We start from the raw sequence: 21,704 nt of genomic DNA, 5'->3' as shown, positions 1-21,704 counted from the left end.
TCGCATGTACTGGCCTGCACGCTCTCCCGACTCTGACCCTGATAGAGCACGTGTGGGATTGATTCACGTCCGACTCCACCAAGCACTTTCCAGGAGTTAAGAGTTTCTGTACAGGACGAATGGTGTTTATAACGTAAAATGAGATTGATGGCTTTATTGACAGCATGCCATGTAGTTGTCCGGCCTGTATCACTGCCAGAGGTGATCACTTGCCCTGTTGGGAACAAGCACCGCCGTTCTGGCATTTGTGACGGTGGATGCATTTTGTAGCAGAGCAGACAATCGTGGTCTGGGGCTGTTCCTTCATCACCAACAAATCAATAACTTTTTTAATTACAAAACTTCCCTCGGTCGAAGGTTTTAACAATGGGCAAAGCATGACGAAACAAATTAAATTATAATTTTGATTTAAAATAATTTTGTTGATTAATTATTTTCGTAATGTCTTTAAACTATAAGTATTACAAAACGTAGCAATGATTTCTCAGTAATGAAATGAAATCTCGTAAAGATAATTTAGACATTTTCTGCAGTTCCGGAACCACTAAATTAAACTGCTTCCAATTATTCACAATCGAGGAAAAGTCTCTCGAGCTCCTATCATTAATCCTATCACTTTAATGTCCTTCAATTCAAATTTAATTTTTTATAATAAATTATAGTCGGTTCATAGATCAGCTTCTTTTCCCTATCAAAGTCTTCTGGCTGGTCTGTGGAGATTACAAAACGAACTGTGGGGTATATTATATATCCCACACCCTCTGATTCCTTGTAGGCTCTATGATGTCAATTCTCCTTCTGCTAACGTTGTCGGCTAGTCCGAATACCTCTTCGGTGGCCCTATATTTTTCTCTCTGAGGGTATTTGCTATGAAAGGACCGAATCTTGTTATACCTGGTGTTCCGCAGCATCTCTCCATGAGGGCAAGATTCCAAAACATGAGGAAGTGTTTCTATCTCTCTTCGGGAATGCCAGCAGAGGTTTCCATTCCTGGACCGGCCACGAAGAGATCGAACAACGCAAACATTAGCAGTGTTACTTTGTTTATACTTTAAATTTGACTATCACATTTGATTTTAAAAAAACGACAGCAGGAAAGGATTTCTGTTTTTCGCTTTAACTTTGGACACTGATATAACTCGATAACCAGTGAAGAATTACATGACAGGAGCTTCAAGACGGCAATGGGCGAATTGATGAACATTTCGTACATAGACTTCCGACCTCCATAGATAATGCTGGTGTTAAACATGATCAATCCGCATCCATGCTGAACGCGTGGTATGGTGTGTATGGCTCGTCTGGCTTACTTCACGCTGTCTCGCCTTCCTACACGATTATCAGGCGTCAGACAAATTTTGCACTCATCAGTTGGACATGGCTTTGTGGGTAATATCAAAGTATGTATCGGGTGTCCACAATTAAAGTTATGGTATGCATCGCAGTACAGCACGGAGTGTTATGTTCGTAGGAGTTTGAAATTTCGTAGATACGCTAACTAAGCAATGCGCTCGCGAATTATGCCACAAAAATTATTAGTTCCAAATTCTGTACCGCTTTAATTATGGACACCCGGTACATAAAAATGTGCTGACCACACGCACCTGATCATCTGCAAGCCTTCGGGCTGAGCATTAGTCGCTTGGTAGGCCAAGGTCCTTCGGGACTGTTGAGCTATGGGGGTTGGTTTGGTACATAAAAATGTAGTATCAGTGAAATATGTAATTAAATACATAAAAATCAGAAAATATGTAGAAATATTAATGCAATAAATTCACAAAAAATATTTCGTACAGTAAAACTTGCTCAAAGTGGAATCGGAAGGGACCAATTCTTTTCCGAATTAGACAAGATTTTGCATACACGAAACATCGTATTTTTGCCTTAAAACAATAAACAGTAATTTTAAGTATTATTTATATCTTACCTCTATCTGTCTACGCGTTACCCTTGGCTATCCACATTGATGTACGTAGTACTGTAGTAGCCTACACTGATTTGTTAATTATTATTATTGCTCACTTTTTTATTACATACAGAATGCTACACACTATATCATTTGGGCACTATCACAACACTATACTATTTCCGAACATTGGATATACGCTCCTTAAATTTATTTCCAACATAAAACTCTGTACAGCACTTCACAACACTAAGCTTTCTTGCACAGATCAAACAAAGAAGCTTATTTCCTCCTCTTTCTAATTCTGTCTTTCTGAATGCAGTCTTGGGCTTTGTACATTAGCAAATTGCTTTACGTTACAAAATCACTGTGGGCCTGTTCGTGGGTTCGAATATTGCTTCGATCTCCATCTTCTTGCTCCTCTCCTTCCCTCTCCACTTTCTCACTTCTAGAAGGGCTGTGTCATAAGTCGCTCTTCACTTCGAATGAAGTTCTCTGTCTCGCAGGGAACGTTTCTTGCTTGACACAAGTTGGATATTGCCGATGCGTTTTCAAGCACTTCATTCGTTCCACCATCTGCATTATCACTCTATCCAAACACGTGCTTCAGTTTGTCCAAACAATGACATTGATCATTTCAGCAAGATAAATGCACTCCTTTTATTATGACATTATGAGTTATGATATGAGACAATGAAATTGTTTTCAATACCCACATATTTTCTGACAATATCGTCCTTGTTGCTTTAGATAATTTATACAGTCCTTGTTGCTTTAGATAATTTATACAGTCCTTGTTGCTTTAGATAATTTATACAGTCCTTGTTGCTTTAGATAATTTATACAGTCCTTGTTGCTTTAGATAATTTATACAGTCCTTGTTGCTTTAGATAATTTATACAGTCCTTGTTGCTTTAGATAATTTATACAGTCCTTGTTGCTTTAGATAATTTATACAGTCCTTGTTGCTTTAGATAATTTATACAGTCCTTGTTGCTTTAGATAATTTATACAGTCCTTGTTGCTTTAGATAATTTATACAGTCCTTGTTGCTTTAGATAATTTATACAGTCCTTGTTGCTTTAGATAATTTATACAGTCCTTGTTGCTTTAGATAATTTATACAGTCCTTGTTGCTTTAGATAATTTATACAGTCCTTGTTGCTTTAGATAATTTATACAGTCCTTGTTGCTTTAGATAATTTATACAGTCCTTGTTGCTTTAGATAATTTATACAGTCCTTGTTGCTTTAGATAATTTATACAGTCCTTGTTGCTTTAGATAATTTATACAGTCCTTGTTGCTTTAGATAATTTATACAGTCCTTGTTGCTTTAGATAATTTATACAGTCCTTGTTGCTTTAGATAATTTATACAGTCCTTGTTGCTTTAGATAATTTATACAGTCTACTGCTTTCTGATTCGTACACTATTAATTAAAATAATAAAGACATAATCAAAATACTTCAAATATTTAAAGATAATGTTATGCACTGTAAATCTCGCAGTATATTATACAATGTATTGTTGCCCTCGTGTATTGAAAATGAAAAAAAAGTTACTAAATAAAGTTAATATAGAATCTGTTCTTAAACCTCTATTAAGTTAACACAAATAGTAACATTTTAACCGCATTGCGCACTTTGTCATCAAGTACTTCTCCATTGTGATGTTCTAGCGCTGATCGGATAAAATTCTTTTCTAGGCTAAGAGGGAGCGTTCACTATCACAGGACGTCAGGGATGCACATTTTAAAACATAAAACTAGCTGGGTGAAATATCTTCTGGGGTCTCTTCTTGTTCGCCACCAACGATCTAGCAGATACAGAGCTTCAATAACCTAGATTTCGTTTCAAGGCTGCATGAATTTTGTTAGAATGGTCAATGAAAGGCACCTAGCTACCCCAGATTCTGACAAATGATTAGTGTTGCTGTACGTCAGATGAGGCCGGCAGACCTACTGCATTTCACAGAAAATAAAGGATCTGAAACCTTCATTTTAAAGGAATATTAAAGTGAACTTTAGCAATTGCAACGTATTCTATATGAGATGAAACTCGCCAATGAATTTACTATAGTCTGAAAATTAAACGATCTAACACAAGTTTTTTAAAAATTTTCAATAATTACGTACTGTAGATATGTATAAAATGTAACATTCTTGACATAATATGTAAAAACACGTAATCTTCGTCTTCTTTTCCTACCGCTTTTCCCACATCTGTAGGGTCGCGGGTGCGAACTGCGTGGCACATGTGGATTTGGCCCTGTTTTACGGCCGGATGCCCTTCTTGACGCCAACCCTTATGGAGGGATGTAATCACTATTGCGTGTTTCTGTGGTATGTTGTCTGAATATGATGAGGAGAGTGTTGGAGCAGACACATATACCCAGTCCCTGAGCCGGAAAAATTAATCAGAAGCGATTGAAATCTCCGATCCGGCCGGGAATAGAACCCGGGACCCTGACCATTCAGCCAGCGAGTCGGACGTAAAAATACGTAATATTACTAAGAATATATAAAAATATGTAAAATGAAACACGGGTATAACCATATCAGAACTACACTTCGCCAACATTTTTCATTTTCAGTTGCCCACAAGTAAACGAATGGAATGCGTAATTACATAACAATCCGGGCACTACTGATTATTGAAGAAGATCTGACGCCATGATGCCAAGTTCCAGTCCAAATCTCCCCTACCCATCTGCACCTGGCATCACTGTGAGGTGTATTCTACTTGAAGATGATTTCCAAGAACCTCCGGAGTGCAGGTGGGCCCTCTGGAGAGGATTTTGGACTGTCTTAGTAGATACAGCACTCCCAGGTATGAAGCACACTTGTAAAAGAGTCTTCTAGGATCCTTAGGGGCAAGGTTCTTAAGCAGTAGGCATCACCTGTTGTTGACCGCGGGTGATAATTGCGAGAAAGATTCTGAACATTTTCTACCATACGTTAACGGCTTTACGTCCTGCAAGGTGGGCAATTATCGTCACAAAGAAGCCTTGCTGACGCATTGCACCAATGTACGTACCATCAAATACGATAATGAAACGACGAGGCAAGCAAAAACACCAGCGCATGTTATGTTATGTTATGTTATGTTATGTTATGTTATGTTATGTTATGTTATGTTATGTTATGTTATGTTATGTTATGTTATGTTATGTTATGTTATGTTATGTTATGTTATGTTATGTTATGTTATGTTATGTTATGTTATGTTATGTTATGTTATGTTATGTTATGTTATGTTATGTTATGTTATGTTATGTTATGTTATGTTATGTTATGTTATGTTATGTTATGTTATGTTATGTTATGTTATGTTATGTTATGTTATGTTATGTTATGTTATGTTATGTTATGTTACGTTACGTTACGTTACGTTACGTTACGTTACGTGACGTTACGTTACGTGACGTGACGTTGTGTTGTGTTGTGTTGTGTTGTGTTATGTTATGTTATGTTATGTTATGTTATGTTATGTTATGTTATGTTATGTTATGTTATGTTATGTTATGTTATGTTATGTTATGTTATGTTATGTTATGTTATGTTATGTTATGTTATGTTATGTTATGTTATGTTATGTTATGTTATGTTATGTTATGTTATGTTATGTTATGTTATGTTATGTTATGTTATGTTATGTTATGTTATGTTATGTTATGTTATGTTATGTTATGTTATGTTATGTTACGTTACGTTACGTTACGTTACGTGACGTGACGTTACGTTACGTGACGTTACGTTACGTGACGTGACGTTGTGTTGTGTTGTGTTGTGTTGTGTTGTGTTATGTTATGTTATGTTATGTTATGTTATGTTATGTTATGTTATGTTATGTTATGTTATGTTATGTTATGTTATGTTATGTTATGTTATGTTATGTTATGTTATGTTATGTTATGTTATGTTATGTTATGTTATGTTATGTTATGTTATGTTATGTTATGTTATGTTATGTTATGTTATGTTATGTTATGTTATGTTATGTTATGTTATGTTATGTTATGTTATGTTATGTTATGTTATGTTATGTTATGTTATGTTATGTTATGTTATGTTATGTTATGTTATGTTATGTTATGTTATGTTATGTTATGTTATGTTATGTTATGTTATGTTATGTTATGTTATGTTATGTTATGTTATGTTATGTCCGGGGGTACAGTTACAGTACACCATTCGCGGCTGTCCTGATATCACACGTCGAACTTCAAAGTACACCTTACAGGTAAAATGCACACCCGTGTCCTCATCCTTAGGTGGTGCAATTCTTATGAGGCACAATGCAAGTGGAGAGGAACTGCATGTGCCATTTTAACTACTTGTCAGACCTACTGCAATGTTTAAATGTTTGGCCAGATGCGATAAAAGGTTACATAAAATCACTAGAAGCCTTTGAGATGTCGCACTGGTGAGGTTTGGAAAAAGTAAACTGGGTGAAGAAGATGACCAATGTGGATGTACTCAAGCGCGTTAACTTGAAGCGACATCCAATTGATAAAAACAACAAAAGAATATCAACATAACTGGGACATAGATAATGAGATGAAGGCTTAATCACTGAAATACTTCACGGCAAAACGCCTGGAATACCCCTTCACGGGAGGCCAAAAGAACACATTTCTGAAGACTTTCTTCAGTTGTGCTGGTCTGGTATATAATTAAGAAACTAAAAGAACAATACAAGATAGGTTAATTTGGAAAAGACTCACCGTAGCGACAAACTAGCTGTAAGACTAAATATATGACGCTGAGAAAACTGACCATATTTGAAAAATGATAAGAACATTTTGGTGACCTCTCATAATAATCGATTTTAAAGATGAAATAGAAAGAATGTATGGATGTATGTCAGTGGAGAGATATTAGTAGACGAATAAGTTTGAGTGGTGTTTTAAAAGCGAGAAAGATAAATTTGGATTTCAAGGGGACACATTGAGGTAAATATTCGTTTATAGGAAGAAGAGTTATGGAATGGAATAATTCACAAAAGGAGAGGATCAATAAATCTCCATATTCTTTGTAATTACATAAGACTAGGTAAAAAACAGATAAGGAAACTGCCACATGGGCGACTGTCCTAGATGCAGATCAGTGGTGATTGATTGATCCTTATTCTTCATGGTGCTAATCCTATTCTACTTCCCTGCATTCAATTTCTGAAAGATCTGATAGCCTCTTTGTGACTTTCTTCCTTGCATCATCAAATCCACGAGATTTCACCAACAAATTCCATTTATTTGCTCAGGATTGTTCTAGTAATGCAGGCTGAATTTCCTTAGAATGGTATAAGACGAAAGAGATGTTCCCAAAGTTGCTTGGGATATCTTGATAATTCTTGTACGTACAGTGTTTTTTTTTTCTAAATTTGATCTTTAACGAACCGTAATAAGAGATACGATAGCATTTGTGCATATGACGTGTGGAACGAGAGAAATCGCTGAAGACGTCTTTTCACGACTTTAGAAATGAACCAAAATCGAACACGACTGCTCTTAAAGTACTTATTTTATTGTGGGCGAAGAAATAAGGCAGCTTAGTCATTAGTCTAGAAGACCATCGAGAATGTATTAGCCAAGGATATTGCATGTAATCTTTATAGGGTTATTCTTTTAAGTGATGTATTCTTGAGCATAATGTGATTGAGATTGTGGTTATTTATATTGATTTTTGTACGATACTATATTATCTGTCTTTTCATTACCATATTTTTTTATATAATCTATTCAAGTTGAATGCGTATACATCTTCAGTCTGGGAAGCCACATTTATTGATTTGCTTACAGTGCTTAGTTACCATAGCGCTCGAATGGTCACCTGGTGATCACGTAAGTGAGGTTAACCGAAGTTCATCTACCTGTGATAAAAATTCATGTATTGAAATGGATGATTCAAATAGAAATAATGCTTCGGTTAATGACAAAGAAATTCCTCTCAACCTGAATGTAATCATTGCGGGCAACTCTTTAAGTCCATGCGGGGGGCCAATATTCATATTACCTCAAAAGCACATCCGAATGAGCACCGAACACAGTTAGTGAATAGTGCTGAAATAAATTTAGGTACATCTAAAGAACAAGCGCATCAATCGAGAAATAAGAAAACAAAACGCATAACTCATAGTACCAAGAGCAAATGGTGATATGGAGGGGAAAACTACAAAGTGGCATAAATGATTCTGAATTGTTCTTATTTGTAAAAGACTGTATACAGTTTCTGTCCACTGCTATTGATTTTTTGCCTGGGCCTTAATACCCCAGGAAGGATTTTTTCGACGCGAGTAAAAAGAAATCGTACGTTAATAGGAAAAGGGATATAAAAATGTTCAAATCCACAAAGTATATATTTATATCAATTATCTCAATTTCAGTTCCACAATCAACGTAGGAATGCAGTTAGAAGGGTCCTTCATGAAACAATGAAAGACGTCTGATTAATTCTCAACACGTATATGGCTATTTCCATGAAATATTAGGACATGGAAATAATTCAGTGAGAGAAAATTATCCCCCAAAAGTGAATGCAGCTACACAAACGGTTCACAATGACACGTTTAATGATATTATATCTAAGGATGAAATACAGCTTGCAACAAGTAAAATCGCGGTGGGCATTTCACCTAGACCTGATTATGTCATCGCTAGATCTATTAAAATTGGCATAGCTTCCGAGATAATTGCTGCAATAGCCACTCGTATGCTTCAAGCGGGTCATGTATCACCGTGTTTTAGAAAGGCAAGAACCGTTCTTGTTCACAAGGGAAGTGCCGCTGTTGACATTGCAAACTGGAGACCAATCACAATCTTTCCTATTGTTAGGAGAATAATCGAGTGAGCTCTTGATAAACGCCTAAGAGAAAACGTTGCTTTTAATCCACAACAACGGGTACTTGTATGTTCATCAGGTACACATATCAATAATTCTACTCTCGATTCGGTTTTTAATTCCGCGAAACTGAAAAAAATGATATACCCTAACAGTGATTTTTCTAGACGTCAGAAAGGCGTTTGACAATGTTGGACACCATAATTTACACAAGGCGTTGAGGAAATTAGCAATTCCTGAGGAATTAAAGGAATAATTAATCTCCAAACAGGAAACACTACAAAAATAGAAACTGTAACTGGAAAGACAGCCACCTTAAGTCTAAAAAGTGGTATTATATAGTGCTCAGCTCTTTCTCCCTGTCTCTACCCTCTAGCGACGGATCATATTTTAGACGAATTAACTGAAGACTCTCTCAAAAGCCGCTATGGATATTCTTTAGTACCACATCTTCCACCTTTAACGATCATGGGTTTCGCTGTTGACTTGATTGTCATAGGCAATAGTCGAACAGCAGGACTTGAGCTCTCGAAAAGAGTCGCAAGGAGATTTCATTAAATAGGACTTTATATCAACCCAATGAAATCTACGGTAATCTGCATCGAAGACCCAGCTGAATTTTAGATCTATGATATATCAAGTTTGCATCATGGAGAAACAATCCGCTATCTGGGAGTTAACTTTCCGAATGAAATCATTTTTCAACCTAAAGAGGAACTTAAAAAATTACATAATGGATAAATTTATTTATTTCTCTACTATTACATGATGATCAGGAATTTAAAGTAATATACACAGTTATATGTCCATCTCTCCTACACCAGTTCCACACTATCAAACCAGAGAAAATTTCGGAAAAGTTCCTTGATGATACAGACATACTAATACGAAGTACTCTTAAATTCTTCAAATACCTGCAGACATTCCTAATGGAATGGCCTACACTGAGAAAAAGTATAAGTGGTTGGGACTTTTATGCACCACTAGTGAAGCGCATCTTCAGCTCATTAACATCTGTAAGGTACTATTAAGCTCAGATGGTGAATACATCCATGCTACAAGAAATCTGAAAGAAGAAATAACTCTCTCACTACAATCCCTCAATGTCCCTCCATCTAACAATTTGCTACATCCTTGCTCAGAAATAATAGACTGATTCCAAAAAAGTGAGAAGTGTACTGAGAGAAAGGGCTTTCAGTGAGTGGTGTAACTTGCAGCAGAAAGGAAGAGTTGTATTTTCATACAATGAATATACTGCTGCCAAATCCTGGATTCAAGATCATCAAGGCTTGTCATGTAGTGAATGGTGTGAGGCAGTTAAGATGACGGCAAACATTTCAGCAGTTAGATCGGTACCAGGAAGATCTCAGAACGATTCCCTTTGTAAGCGCTGCCTCAAGGAGATTGAAACTCTTGTGCATGTTCTGATATCTTGCCCTCATGTGAACTTTTAAAGAATACGCGTCATCAAAACATCGGCCCGTTAATTGCGACAACGCTGAAATACCGTAGTTTCCAGGTATTTTAATATGTTCATGGCTTAGCGGACAACGGAAACTACAGAAGGGTCGACATCATTGCCTTCAAGAGTAAGAAAAGAGGTTACATTGTCGACCCCACTGGCCGCTTTGAAAGCCATAATTCGCAGCCCTCAGATGTCAACCTATCCACCTACCAACAATTCCTTACTACAGCGAGAAATACCAGCTAGATGAAATCGACACAGTGGGGTCTGATGATTGGAGCGAGGGGAACAGTTCCCTTTTTTTTTGCCGCCAATTTTTGGAAACAGATATCTCTGCCAGTTACTACGTTATGGGATATTGCCATCATATCCTTAAGGGGTTCAATGATAATTCTAAGAAATCGTTGTTACAGTTAGGTTATCATTAACATTTATCAAGTATACCTATTTCTCATCTACACCAAAAACCAATATAAAAGTGTACTTTGTCGCAAGGCAGCCTCTGAATGAGAGGAAGTATATCATAAAATACATTTTAAAGATGAAATAGGACGAATTTAAGGACGTGCGAATCTTTGACCTTATCGTGGAACTGATGAGATTAATGAGTGACACTTCTGCGGGTTGATAAATATCAGTAATATGTCATGATCGAATGAAGCGATAGATGACGAGGTAAAAGAATAAACTTGATAACGTGTGGGTATATAAGGATGATTAACCGGCACTGCCTCCAAGCAGTATAGAAAACTGTACATCAACATGAAAGGTAAGGCACCGACACATACAGTACAGCATAAATCTACAAGTAGATTGATGATCACAGAAGATGAGCTAAATGATGCAAATGCGTTTATTGGTTACACATTTTAATTAATGACTTTGAAGAGCTAATTAGGTTTTCTTAGCCCATTGAAGTTTTTAGAGGATGCAAAAACTGGGGAAAATTATCTTACGTCTAAATTTGAGTTACTGAATTCGAATAGCCTTCTAACATCCAAGTTCATAAATGAGGAAAATGTATTTCTTAGGTCTAAATTAGGATTATAGAAATGGAATATCTATTTAAGTTTCCTTTGGATTTCCATGCTCATAAGAGGGGCACTAGGCGGAGAAAATTACGTTGAATAGATATTAAGGTTTTCTTATAAGATCGAAGCTTATAGAGGATGCATTAAGTAGAAAAATGGTCAACATACATCTAAATTTGCGTTACTGACTTTAACTAGCTACTTAGGTTCCGTTTGCAATAGAAGTATACAGGTAACTTATAACCTTCTACGAGTCTTCTTTTTCTCACTTATTTTTTATCTCCTTACGACCTAGTAGTTCATTTATTTTAAGATGAATGCATTCACAGAAAAACCTATCAACAACAAACATTAACTCCCTGGCAATATAGAAAACTCATAGACATATGACATTTCGGACTGTTACTTTGATTTTATCGGCGAAAGGCAACGAGAATGTGGAGTAGGCTTTACGTTCCCGACAACTTTCTCATCTTGGATCAAGGTTGAGTATTATATAATCTGATCAGGGATTAATATAAGTTGATTAGACTTATACTAATTGCCGGGTTTAAAGGGTAGAGGTGTATACAGAGCAAGTCCACGCCCCTTTCTCTCACGCTGTCAGACAATATTGGCTTCAAAGTTCTTTCAAACTAAAGTTTCATTAATTCCGCTGGAATATATTTATCTTGTAGTAGGCTGAGGCTATGCTATAAAAATAGACAGAAGTCTGAGGAAATAACAGTCCAGAGAATTTTTAATGCAAGTACGTTTCCTAATACATTCAATTGCATTTCACTAGCTTAAAATATCATCAGGTCATTGTCTTGTATAAAATGCTCCATGCGAAAGAGCTTTGTTTTCAGATTCACCTGAAATTTTGTGATAAAGTTTCAATAAAAATGATTTCTGAACTTTATTATATGTCGAATGTTACCTTCAATAGCACCAAACTAGAGTTTTGCCTATTGTGTGAATAATGAAAAAATGAAAAACTTATATCTACAACAGTTTATACTTAACTAAAAAAACCAGATTCATTATTAAGTACATGAGTATTTTTGAAAAGGCAGTCAAATTATAATCCAAAAATAATGAAAAATGTGTCGCAAAGAGCATTTTTCATGCAACATATAAAAAATTAATATTATTTTTAATAACTTCGCAACAAAGTTGCCAATCAACTCCAAATATTGTGTGGGGCTATATCGTATTAATACATATGCTTGTGTTTATGTTTGGTTATGATACGTGGTAAATTGCGGAAGTTCCAAACTTCAATTATGACTTCCATAAATATAACATGAAATGTTAGTTATTGCAATTTTCTCAGAAAGGAGAATATTGTGGAGACCTGATACTTTAGGGCACGTCACAAGTATTTCACTAGATTTCTCAAGAATTTCACTCTAATTGCAAAGACAGAAATCATTAGATTTATTCTTGTTTCAGGTCTTCTTCTAGTGACTGTGTTGGTAGTGTTGGCTACGGCCTACGCTGTGGAACAAGGGGCAGCTTCCGAAGATAACAAGGTTGTCGACACCCCTGCTGTAAGCGATGCTCAAGATGTAGGAAAACATCACCATCCTAACCACCACAACCATGACTGGGACCACCACAACCACCACAGTGATGACTGGGATCATCACCACCATCATGATGATCATAATAACGGCCATCACCATCACGATGATAATGACAACAACCAGCCTGATCCAGCCAACTTGTGCGCAGCCGCCAGGGCTGACAGGTGGCACTTGCCCTACCCAAAGGACACACACAAGTTCGTCAAGTGTGACCTGACCACAGGGAAAGGTACAGTCTTCACCTGTCCATCAGGTCTCGTTTTCAACCCCGCCATCCAAGTCTGTGCTTACGCTTAATCTGTGATTACCAACCAGCAATTCACAACAAGAAAGTTTACAAAAATGAAATGAATGTCCTGTTACAGTAAACCTCTTGGTCAATAAAATCGAAATTTTATAATGCATTTGTATTCTTTGTTTATAAATCATGTGTGTTGCCGTAGTGTACTCTTAAAGTCTGACTTGAAAAATTACGAATCATCATTATAATCATCGTCATAAAATAATGGGGTAATTCCTCTAGATCTGCTCTGTCTCGCTTTTCACCTGGTCTTTCCTTATGTTCAAGGGTCTTCACGTCCTTCCATTTCCAATGGATTTATACGTTTGTTCAGTATCTTAGACGGAATTCAAATATCATCCATTCTAGATTCATGGCGATACCAAGCCCTTCTGTAGAAAGTGACGGTGTTAACCGCTAGAAGTGACTTGGATTTAATAGTGCTGGTCCCTAACCAGCTAACGGATAAACATAGCATCTTACGAGATGCAACATTAAGTTAGAACTCAGGGCACTTTTATCTACTGGTTTAACGTCACACTAGCACATTGAAGTTCTTCGGCCGAGGATGGGGAAAGGCTAGGATTGGAAAGGTAGCAGCCATAATCTTAATTAAGTTAAAGCCCCAGTATTTGCCTGGTGTGAAAATCGGTAACCGCGGGAAACTCGCTACCAGATTTAATGTCCATGGGCCCGTTTTGTTATTGATAATTATTTTCCTCTCGGGCAGGAAACAAAGAGTGTTACTCCTTGAATCTTCCTCACAGTGGTTATATATGTTATCAGGTGTGTCTCATGGCAGTATTCTTGGACCACTACTCTTTGGTCTCTATATCGATGACATAATTCTTTGCTCTCACAACAGTCAGTACCGGGCGAGTTGGCCGTGCGCGTAGAGGCGCGCGGCTGTGAGCTTGCATCCGGGAGATAGTAGGTTCGAATCCCACTATCGGCAGCCCTGAAGATGGTTTTCCGTGGTTTCCCATTTTCACACCAGGCAAATGCTGGGGCTGTACCTTAATTAAGGCCACGGCCGCTTCCTTCCAACTCCTAGGCCTTTCCCATCCCATCGTCGCCATAAGACCTATCTGTGTCGGTGCGACGTAAAGCCCCTAGCAAAAAAAAAAAAAAAAAAAAAAACAGTCAGTGTTCCCTTCTCCTGTATGCCGACGATCCGAAGATATTAAGGCCTGATGACTGTTATGAGCCACAAACAATTCTAAATTCGTATAGTGACCGGTTTAAGAAGTCGAATCTTTCTACCTATGTTAATAAGTGGAACACAATATCCTTTTCACTGCTAAAGCAAGGAATGAACGCGGCATGTACCATCCAGGAAAAGTACATTGCAACCTGCTTCTCGGATAAGAGACTAGGTGTTATAATTGACTATAAACTGATCTCTGCTCATATCGAATCAATAAAATCCAGAGCTATACGTGGCAAAGGTATTCTTTACAGGTTCACTGAAATTATATTAGCGCCTTAAAATTATACTTCGTCTCCTATGTTCTGCCGGCCCTTTGGTGTAGATATAGCGTACCTGCCTCTTACCCGGAGGTCCCGGGTTCGATCCCCGGCCAGGTCAGGGATTTTTACCTGGACCTGACGGCTGGTTCGAGGTCCACTCAGCCTACGTGATTAGAATTGAGAAGCTATTTAACGGCGTGATAGCGGCCCCGGTCTAGAAATCCAGGAATAACGGCCGAGAGGATTCGTCGTGCTGACCACACGACACCTCGTAATCTGCAGGCCTTCTGGCTGAGCTGCGGTCGCTTGGTAGGCCAAGACCCTTCAAGGGCTGTAGTGCCATGGGGTTTGGTTTGGTTTGTTCTCCTATGTTTTCCCCATTATTGACTTTTGTTCCCCTGTTTGGTCCTTATCTACTATGACAAACATAACCCTAAATAGTATTTTTAACTTTTTCAGTTTCTTTGTCAGAACTCACAATGCTGCTTTTAGGAACACAACTAAATATAACATCTTGAACTACCTGGGTATACCTCACCTGAAAAGCCGTTTACAGTCCTCCGATCTTAATTACATACATAAAATAAGCAATAGCTTTACCAAATGCAGTTCTCTTCCAACGTACTTCCCTATACATGTCCCGCCCTACCCCCTCCGACGCCTAACACACAACCGGCATATTCATCATGTGTTCCGACAGCGTCTAACCTTACAACAATCCTCTATCTTCAACCGTCCCTCTAATCTTGATAACTCACTACCCGATATTGACATCCTCACAGCCTTCGCATACTTCAAACGCAAAATTTAAAAATTTAAAAATTCCTTTGAAGTACTCTCCAGATTTCCATTTTTTCCCTCCTTCGAATCTATGACCTTTCCTCTTGCTAACTATGTTACCGACCCTTGCCAGTTATTGTTGCCATTATTAATTTACTCTTGGTACTTGTTTATGCTGAATGTTACCTTATTATACTTATTTAAATTTGTTATGTTATTAGTGGAATATGGTCCTCCATCGGCTGTATCTAATGTTTAAATAAATAAGTAAACCGTCTTCAGGGCTGCCGACGGTGGAATTCGAACCCACTATGTCCCGAATGCAAGGTCACAGCTGCAGACCCTAACCGCAAAACTAACTAACTCACTCACTGGAAATGTTTAAGTTGACAGCCTGAGCCGTCAATGCATCGAACAAATGTTAACCGTTCAGAGAGTGGTTGAGGACCAATTCCTGGTCACTTAAGTCTGTGTCGTCTTAGCTAAATTTTGCAGAACCTACGGAAATTCCTTTGGTCCTCCTAGTGAGTGGTTTGTGCTACAGGCTGGTTACTCTACTACTCAAATTCTCTATGGAACGAATAACAATTCATCTATCTTCCCGTTACTACAGTCGCCTTAGGTGCATTGTGAGATCTTCATGATAACATGTTATTTTCTGTTGTTCATCAACTGGACTCTAGAAATGTGTTTAAGCAGGTTTTCACTCCTCCCTTGAATGGAGAGGTGGGCCATCTAGAAGGTAACGCCTTCTCTCTGGGCAGGAGATTCAGACGGGCTAAAGCTGGAGTGAGGAATTTAGGAGTTGGGTATGGGATGTGTAGAAATTAATAGATAGAAGGGGTTTGGCCTATTGGGTAATTGTATTCGATCTTCTTTTACTTTCTTAAATGTCCTAATGTTTTCTCATAGTGGATAGTTTGGGATATTTACAATGTAAGTTTTTCAAGATACTCTACGTAATAGATACAGAATTTGGTTTTAAGTGTCTGTTTACAGTTGTTAATGTTTTCCCATAAAATTGTTATTGTTGATCATATTGTGAAAATTATTTTTATTTGTGTATGAGATGGGAGGATACTAGGGTTGAGAATGTTCCGTCACAGATCACAGTTAAGCATCATCTTCGGGTGGGGGAAGGGACCGGTAAAGATGAAGAGGAGTTTGGATAAAGTGTAGGGAAGGTGGATGTGGACCACGTACAAGTTGGTTAAGGGAGGGGTGATCTCAGTTGAGGGCTCGAAGGAAGGCACGTTGGAAGTGGGTTAGGCCATATGAGTCAAGTTTAGAGAAGGGAAAGATACCATACAATTCGGAGGTATGTAAACGGAGTGGGAGCCGGAGCGCATGGCGTACGGTACAGCGTTCAATGGACAGGAGAGGTGGTGAGGCCATAGGTAATAGGAGGTCTGACGAAGGTTTCGTAGGTGAAGAGGAGGAAGGAAGAGTTAAGACCCCACCGAACCAGTCGGCCAAGGGTATCAGTCTTGAATTTTAGGTCAAGGAAATGGGGACAGAATGTTAGATGCTGATCGAAGAGGATGCTGAAATATTTCAGGGTGGGTTGGGCGCAGATCGTGGTGTTTCGGATCTGGAGCTTCAGCAGGTTGGGGTTGCGGGTAGTACGGTTGTTTCTTCGTTTACGACGGAAGAGTACTTATTGGGTCTTGTGGAGTTTGAGTTTGAGATGACAGCGGTCCCACAAGGAGAGCAATGAATTGAGGTACGGTTGGACGCTACAGTTAACGGACTGAATGGAATAGAGGGGAGCTATGATTGCGGTGTCATCAGCGATTTGAAGGAGTTGGATGTGTCGTGGGGGTTGTGGGATTTCGGCAACGAAAATTATGAAGAGGAGGGAGGAGCCTTATGCGACGCCTTGAGTAAGGGGAAAGGAGGAGGATAAATGTTGGTTGATAGAGATCTGCTTAGAGCCGTCAGTTAGGTGTGAGGATATGAGACAGGTATAGGAGAGTGGAAGAGCGAAGATGAGTTTGAAAAGGAGGACGGGATGCCAGATGGAATCAAAAGCAAGCTAAAAATCAGGGTGATTAATAGGGTAGGACGGGTTCCGTTGACGTTGTTGGAGGTGGTCTGGAAAAAGTGAAGCAGTTGGTCTGAAGTGGAATGTTTCGGGTGGAAGCCAAACTGGGAGGGTGATAGAAGATGGATGGACTGTAGGTAGGGGTGGAGTTTTTGGAGGAGATTTTCGTAAAGAATTTTGGCTTGTATCAGTAGTATGAGTATTACGGGACGGTAGGAGTCTAGTTCGGAAAGTGGTCTTCCGGATTTGGAAAATAGGAGCATTGCAGTGTGTTTTCAAGAGAAGCAGTAAAAACCGGTGGGAAAAATGAAGGTGGAAAGTTCAGCTACAATTGTTAGGAGGGCTAGTGGCGTGTGTCGGGTATGTCGGTATCGGGTTTTGTCGGGTCTGGGAGCTGTTATAAAGGTGTAGGATGGGACTGATTTAATTTCGGATGAGGTGATGGGAGTATCGTTGATTGGTTGGGGAGGGTGTTGGATTGGGTGAGAGTGGAGGAGGATCCTAGGTTTCTGTAAAGTTGTGTGTCAGTGTTGTCAAAGTGAGGATCACCATGTGTGTTGAAAAGGTGGTGGAAATGCCGGGCGAAGATCTCGGCGTTTATCCGTGGTGTTAGCTGGAGCGACGCCGTGATGTATAATTGGGTATCGGGGTGTGGATTTTTGACCAAGGTGACTGTTGAGTTTGACCAGAACTTGGATGGCTGTGTGTGGAGTGAGTTTAAGTTGGTGCAGGTTTGGGTCCAGGTAAGACGGAAATGGGCCTCAAATCCGATCCATACTTATACCTAAAGTTTTGTATGAATTATTTCTGAAGCTGTTCTCATAACTTTTTAAATATTTCAAAAGTTTTTGCAACTTTCAGCCTTACTAATTGTTTTTCATAATTGTTTATATTTGAAGACATCCCCGGAATAAGGATGTAACCAACACATTTTTGAGGAGTGAGATTTCAATTGATATAGGCTGCAATCAACACGCCTCTATACTGTGGTATCATTTTAGGTCTTACATTTGAACTTCAAGCTGGTTTACAGCCAGCAGAACCTTGTCTTACTTGGTGTAAGGATGCTATTTGCATTACGTCGCACCGACACAGATAGGTCTTATGGCGACGATGGGATAGGAAAGGCCTAGGAAGTGGAAGGAAGCGGCCGTGGCCTTAATTCAGGTACAGCCCCGGCATTTGCCTGGTGTGAAAATGGGAAACCACGGAAAACCATCTTCAGGGCTGCTAACAGTGGGGCTCGAACCCATTATCTCCCGATTACTGGATACTGGCCGCACTTAAGCGACTGCAGCTATCGAGCTTGGTAGGTGTAAGGATGGAACAACAGTCAAGATGGTGAACAGTGCTTGTGATTGTTCATCACCACGTGGTAATGGTTCAATGGCTAAATGGTTAGCGTGCTGGCCTTTGTTCACAGGGGTCCCGGGTTCGATTCCCGGCAGGATCCGGTATTTTAACCATAATTGGTTAATTACGCCGGCGTGAGGACTGGGTGTATGCGTTGTCTTCATCATCGTTATCTCCTCATCATCATGACGCGCAGGTCGCCTAACGGCGTCAAATCAAAAGACCTGCATCTTGCGAGCCGAAATTCTCCCAGGACACCCCCGCTAGTAATAGCCGTACGCCATTTCACTTTCTTTACCAGGTGCAATAGATCATTCAAATAAAAGCCATAGACGAAATCACATTTATATATGAAATATGTTAATAATAATAATAATAATAATAATAATAATAATAATGTTATTTGTTTTACGTCCCACTAACTACTTTTTGAGGTTTTCGGAGACGCCGAGGTGCCGGAATTCAGTCCCGCGGGAGTTCTTTTACGTGCCAGTAAATCTACCGACACGGGGCTGTCGTATTAAGTACCTTCAGATACCACCGGACTGAGCCAGGATCGAACCTGCCAAGTTGGGGTTAGAAGGCCAGCGCCTTAACCGTCTGAGCCACTCAGCCCGGCGTGAAATATTTTCTTGAGCATTTTATCGTTGTTATTTTTATTATTACACCAATAGAATTTGCTAGCATGTGTGTTCGAAGTGCATGTACAGGGCACACTTGCTGATTATTTTCCGTTGTGTCACTTCCAATTCATACATTATTTCTAAAATCTTCCATTGTTGGACGCCTTTGTGAATGGTCGGCTGTTGAGAGTGCTCTTGCATTATCTTAATGAAAAAGTAGTTAAACCTATTGAAATTGTTTAATTTTTTGTGTGTGTGATCCATTCAGTGCTATTTGTATATTGGCGTTTTGTGATTGTTGGTAGAAATTGGGAGTAGTGATATTTACTTGAATTTTATATCAAGTAGTTCAGTTGGTATTCAGTAGATTACGTTTTATGGGTTAAGTAGGCTAGCTAGGTGCACTTTGTTTCGAATTTAGGTTTAGGAAATAATTTACGTTATAATATTAACTTTTTAATATCTGTAGGTTCGTAAGGAGTTGTAACTTCCGCAACTTCTACATTCGTGCAGACAATAGACTCGGAATTGCGTATAGATATCAGTTCAAACTATCACGAAGATAATAATTTATTCAATTAAATAACACGGCACGCCTGTAAACTTCGATTTAGAAAAGAAGAAGTTAAAGAGAATATACGGTATTTCACTGGAGAATTACTCAACAGTCTTTTGGATTGTTGACAATTGTTTGTTGCATTCCGAATTCGTGTAAACTAATACAAGAATCAGCTGTTTACTGTATTCCGATAATTTGTAGTTCTAAGTCCTTTGCACCGTCGTTTATTCATCGAGTAGAAGTTAATATTCAAATTCCTATATCCCAATAATATTGCAATTCCAAGTCCTCGGCGTAGTTTTGATAGAAGTTTTTTTAATACTGTGGACAACCTCTCATTTTTCAGCATTTAAGGATACTTTTATTCTCCGTCCCGCGTACTACGTAGTAGGAAAAATAATAGTAATCCACCAGCTGTAAAAATCATATAACCACTTTTCGGTTGAGAATTTTAATGTAGATAAGGTATAATAGATATCATCTTGCCTCCTATATTCGTGTGTACTTTTGTGTGTGTATCTTTCATGCGTATCTATTAGAGCATAGTAGGATAAAATAGTACTAATAACAATCTGTCTACGCATTTAGCTTTGCTGGTAATCTTTGAGTAGTTCTTGCAAATTTAATACTTGCAATTTTCATTATTGTATGTGCTTAGTAATAACATATTGTAATTAGGATAGGTCTGAACATCATTTAAAATTATTGTAGTGTATTGTAGTATCGTACTAGAAATTAGCGTGATTATTCTATTATTTTAAAATATTTGTGTAGTATAGTAGAAGTATCTGTAGAAACTCACTTACTAGAATTCTGTTGTAGTAATTAGGATATGCTTAACTGCAGTTTAGAATTATGTAATTATTGTGTATTCCTTTCGGTATTCAGTAATTAGGGGCAGTTTTTATCGTGTTAGAGTGTTTTAGAGTAAAAATATAGCACGAATAAGCAGTATTGTAGAGTAGCATTATATTAATTACCTTATTGTCGTGTGATCCTTGTGTACTGTCCTAGACAATATTACTTTCCTTTCATTATTTTGCACAGAATAAGTTATTTTTCCTTTTCGTTTCTCCGTAAAGAATGGCTGAGCACTGCAAATGTAAGAACTGTGGGTGTCGCCAGGCATTAAGGAGTATGAGGGAGGAGTTAGAGAGTTTGAGGGAGATAATTAGGATTCTCTCAGAAGACAGGAAGCAAGAAGGTAGGCCTCCCTCAAACAATGTACAGGATACAGTAGGTGTAAAAGAGGGATGGGGGAAATTGTAGATGACAGGTGGTCTAATGTGTTTAGGGGAAGGACATTGCAGGCTAAGGGCTCTATTCAGCATCAGAATTCAGGACAGGTGTCTGTGAGAAATCGGTATGTGTCACTGCACGTAGAACAACAGAGGGAAAATGAGGAACAGGGAACTGTTGCTGAGAAGTGTGGAAGCAGGAGGAAAGGAAAATGTATGAAAGGGAAATGTAGAGTAAAGGATAGGAAAAGGCAGGTGGAACAGGGCCATGGGAGGAAAAAAAGGAGGAAGAAGTTTCTGCAGCTGTCAGAAAAGATTGGGCTGACCAGTAAGGGAGGGGATCAAATGATGTGAGTAGTGTTGAGGGTAATGTCATGGGGGATTCCTTTGTTAGACATGTGGGGAAAGTGTGTGGGGGGAAATGGAACCAGGGTATCCAGGAGTTAGGTTAAGGCAGATGTTGAGGAAAGTAGAATATGACAAGGAGAGAAAGGATAAGGTGGTAGTGTTTCAAGTTGATACTAACAACGTAAGACAAGCAGGTATGA

The 21,704-nt window shown here is 38.6% G+C and overlaps 1 protein-coding gene across 1 annotated transcript; it reads left to right on the top strand.

Moving 5' to 3' along the window:
- The first annotated feature begins 10,911 nt into the window (after positions 1–10,911).
- On the top strand, positions 10,912–13,213 carry LOC136874052 (uncharacterized). The gene is made up of 2 exons (XM_067147565.2): positions 10,912–10,979; positions 12,676–13,213. Exons 1-2 carry the CDS (start codon positions 10,973–10,975, stop codon positions 13,104–13,106), a joined length of 438 nt encoding a protein of 145 aa, XP_067003666.2. The 5' UTR covers positions 10,912–10,972; the 3' UTR covers positions 13,107–13,213.
- Positions 13,214–21,704: the final 8,491 nt, after the last annotated feature.

Source organism: Anabrus simplex, chromosome 1, assembly GCF_040414725.1.
Source record: "Anabrus simplex isolate iqAnaSimp1 chromosome 1, ASM4041472v1, whole genome shotgun sequence".
In the NCBI taxonomy this organism is placed as follows: Eukaryota; Metazoa; Arthropoda; class Insecta; order Orthoptera; family Tettigoniidae; genus Anabrus; species Anabrus simplex.
The sequence above is the reverse complement of the archived record's forward strand: the minus strand, read 5'-3'. Positions and strand labels throughout refer to the sequence as shown.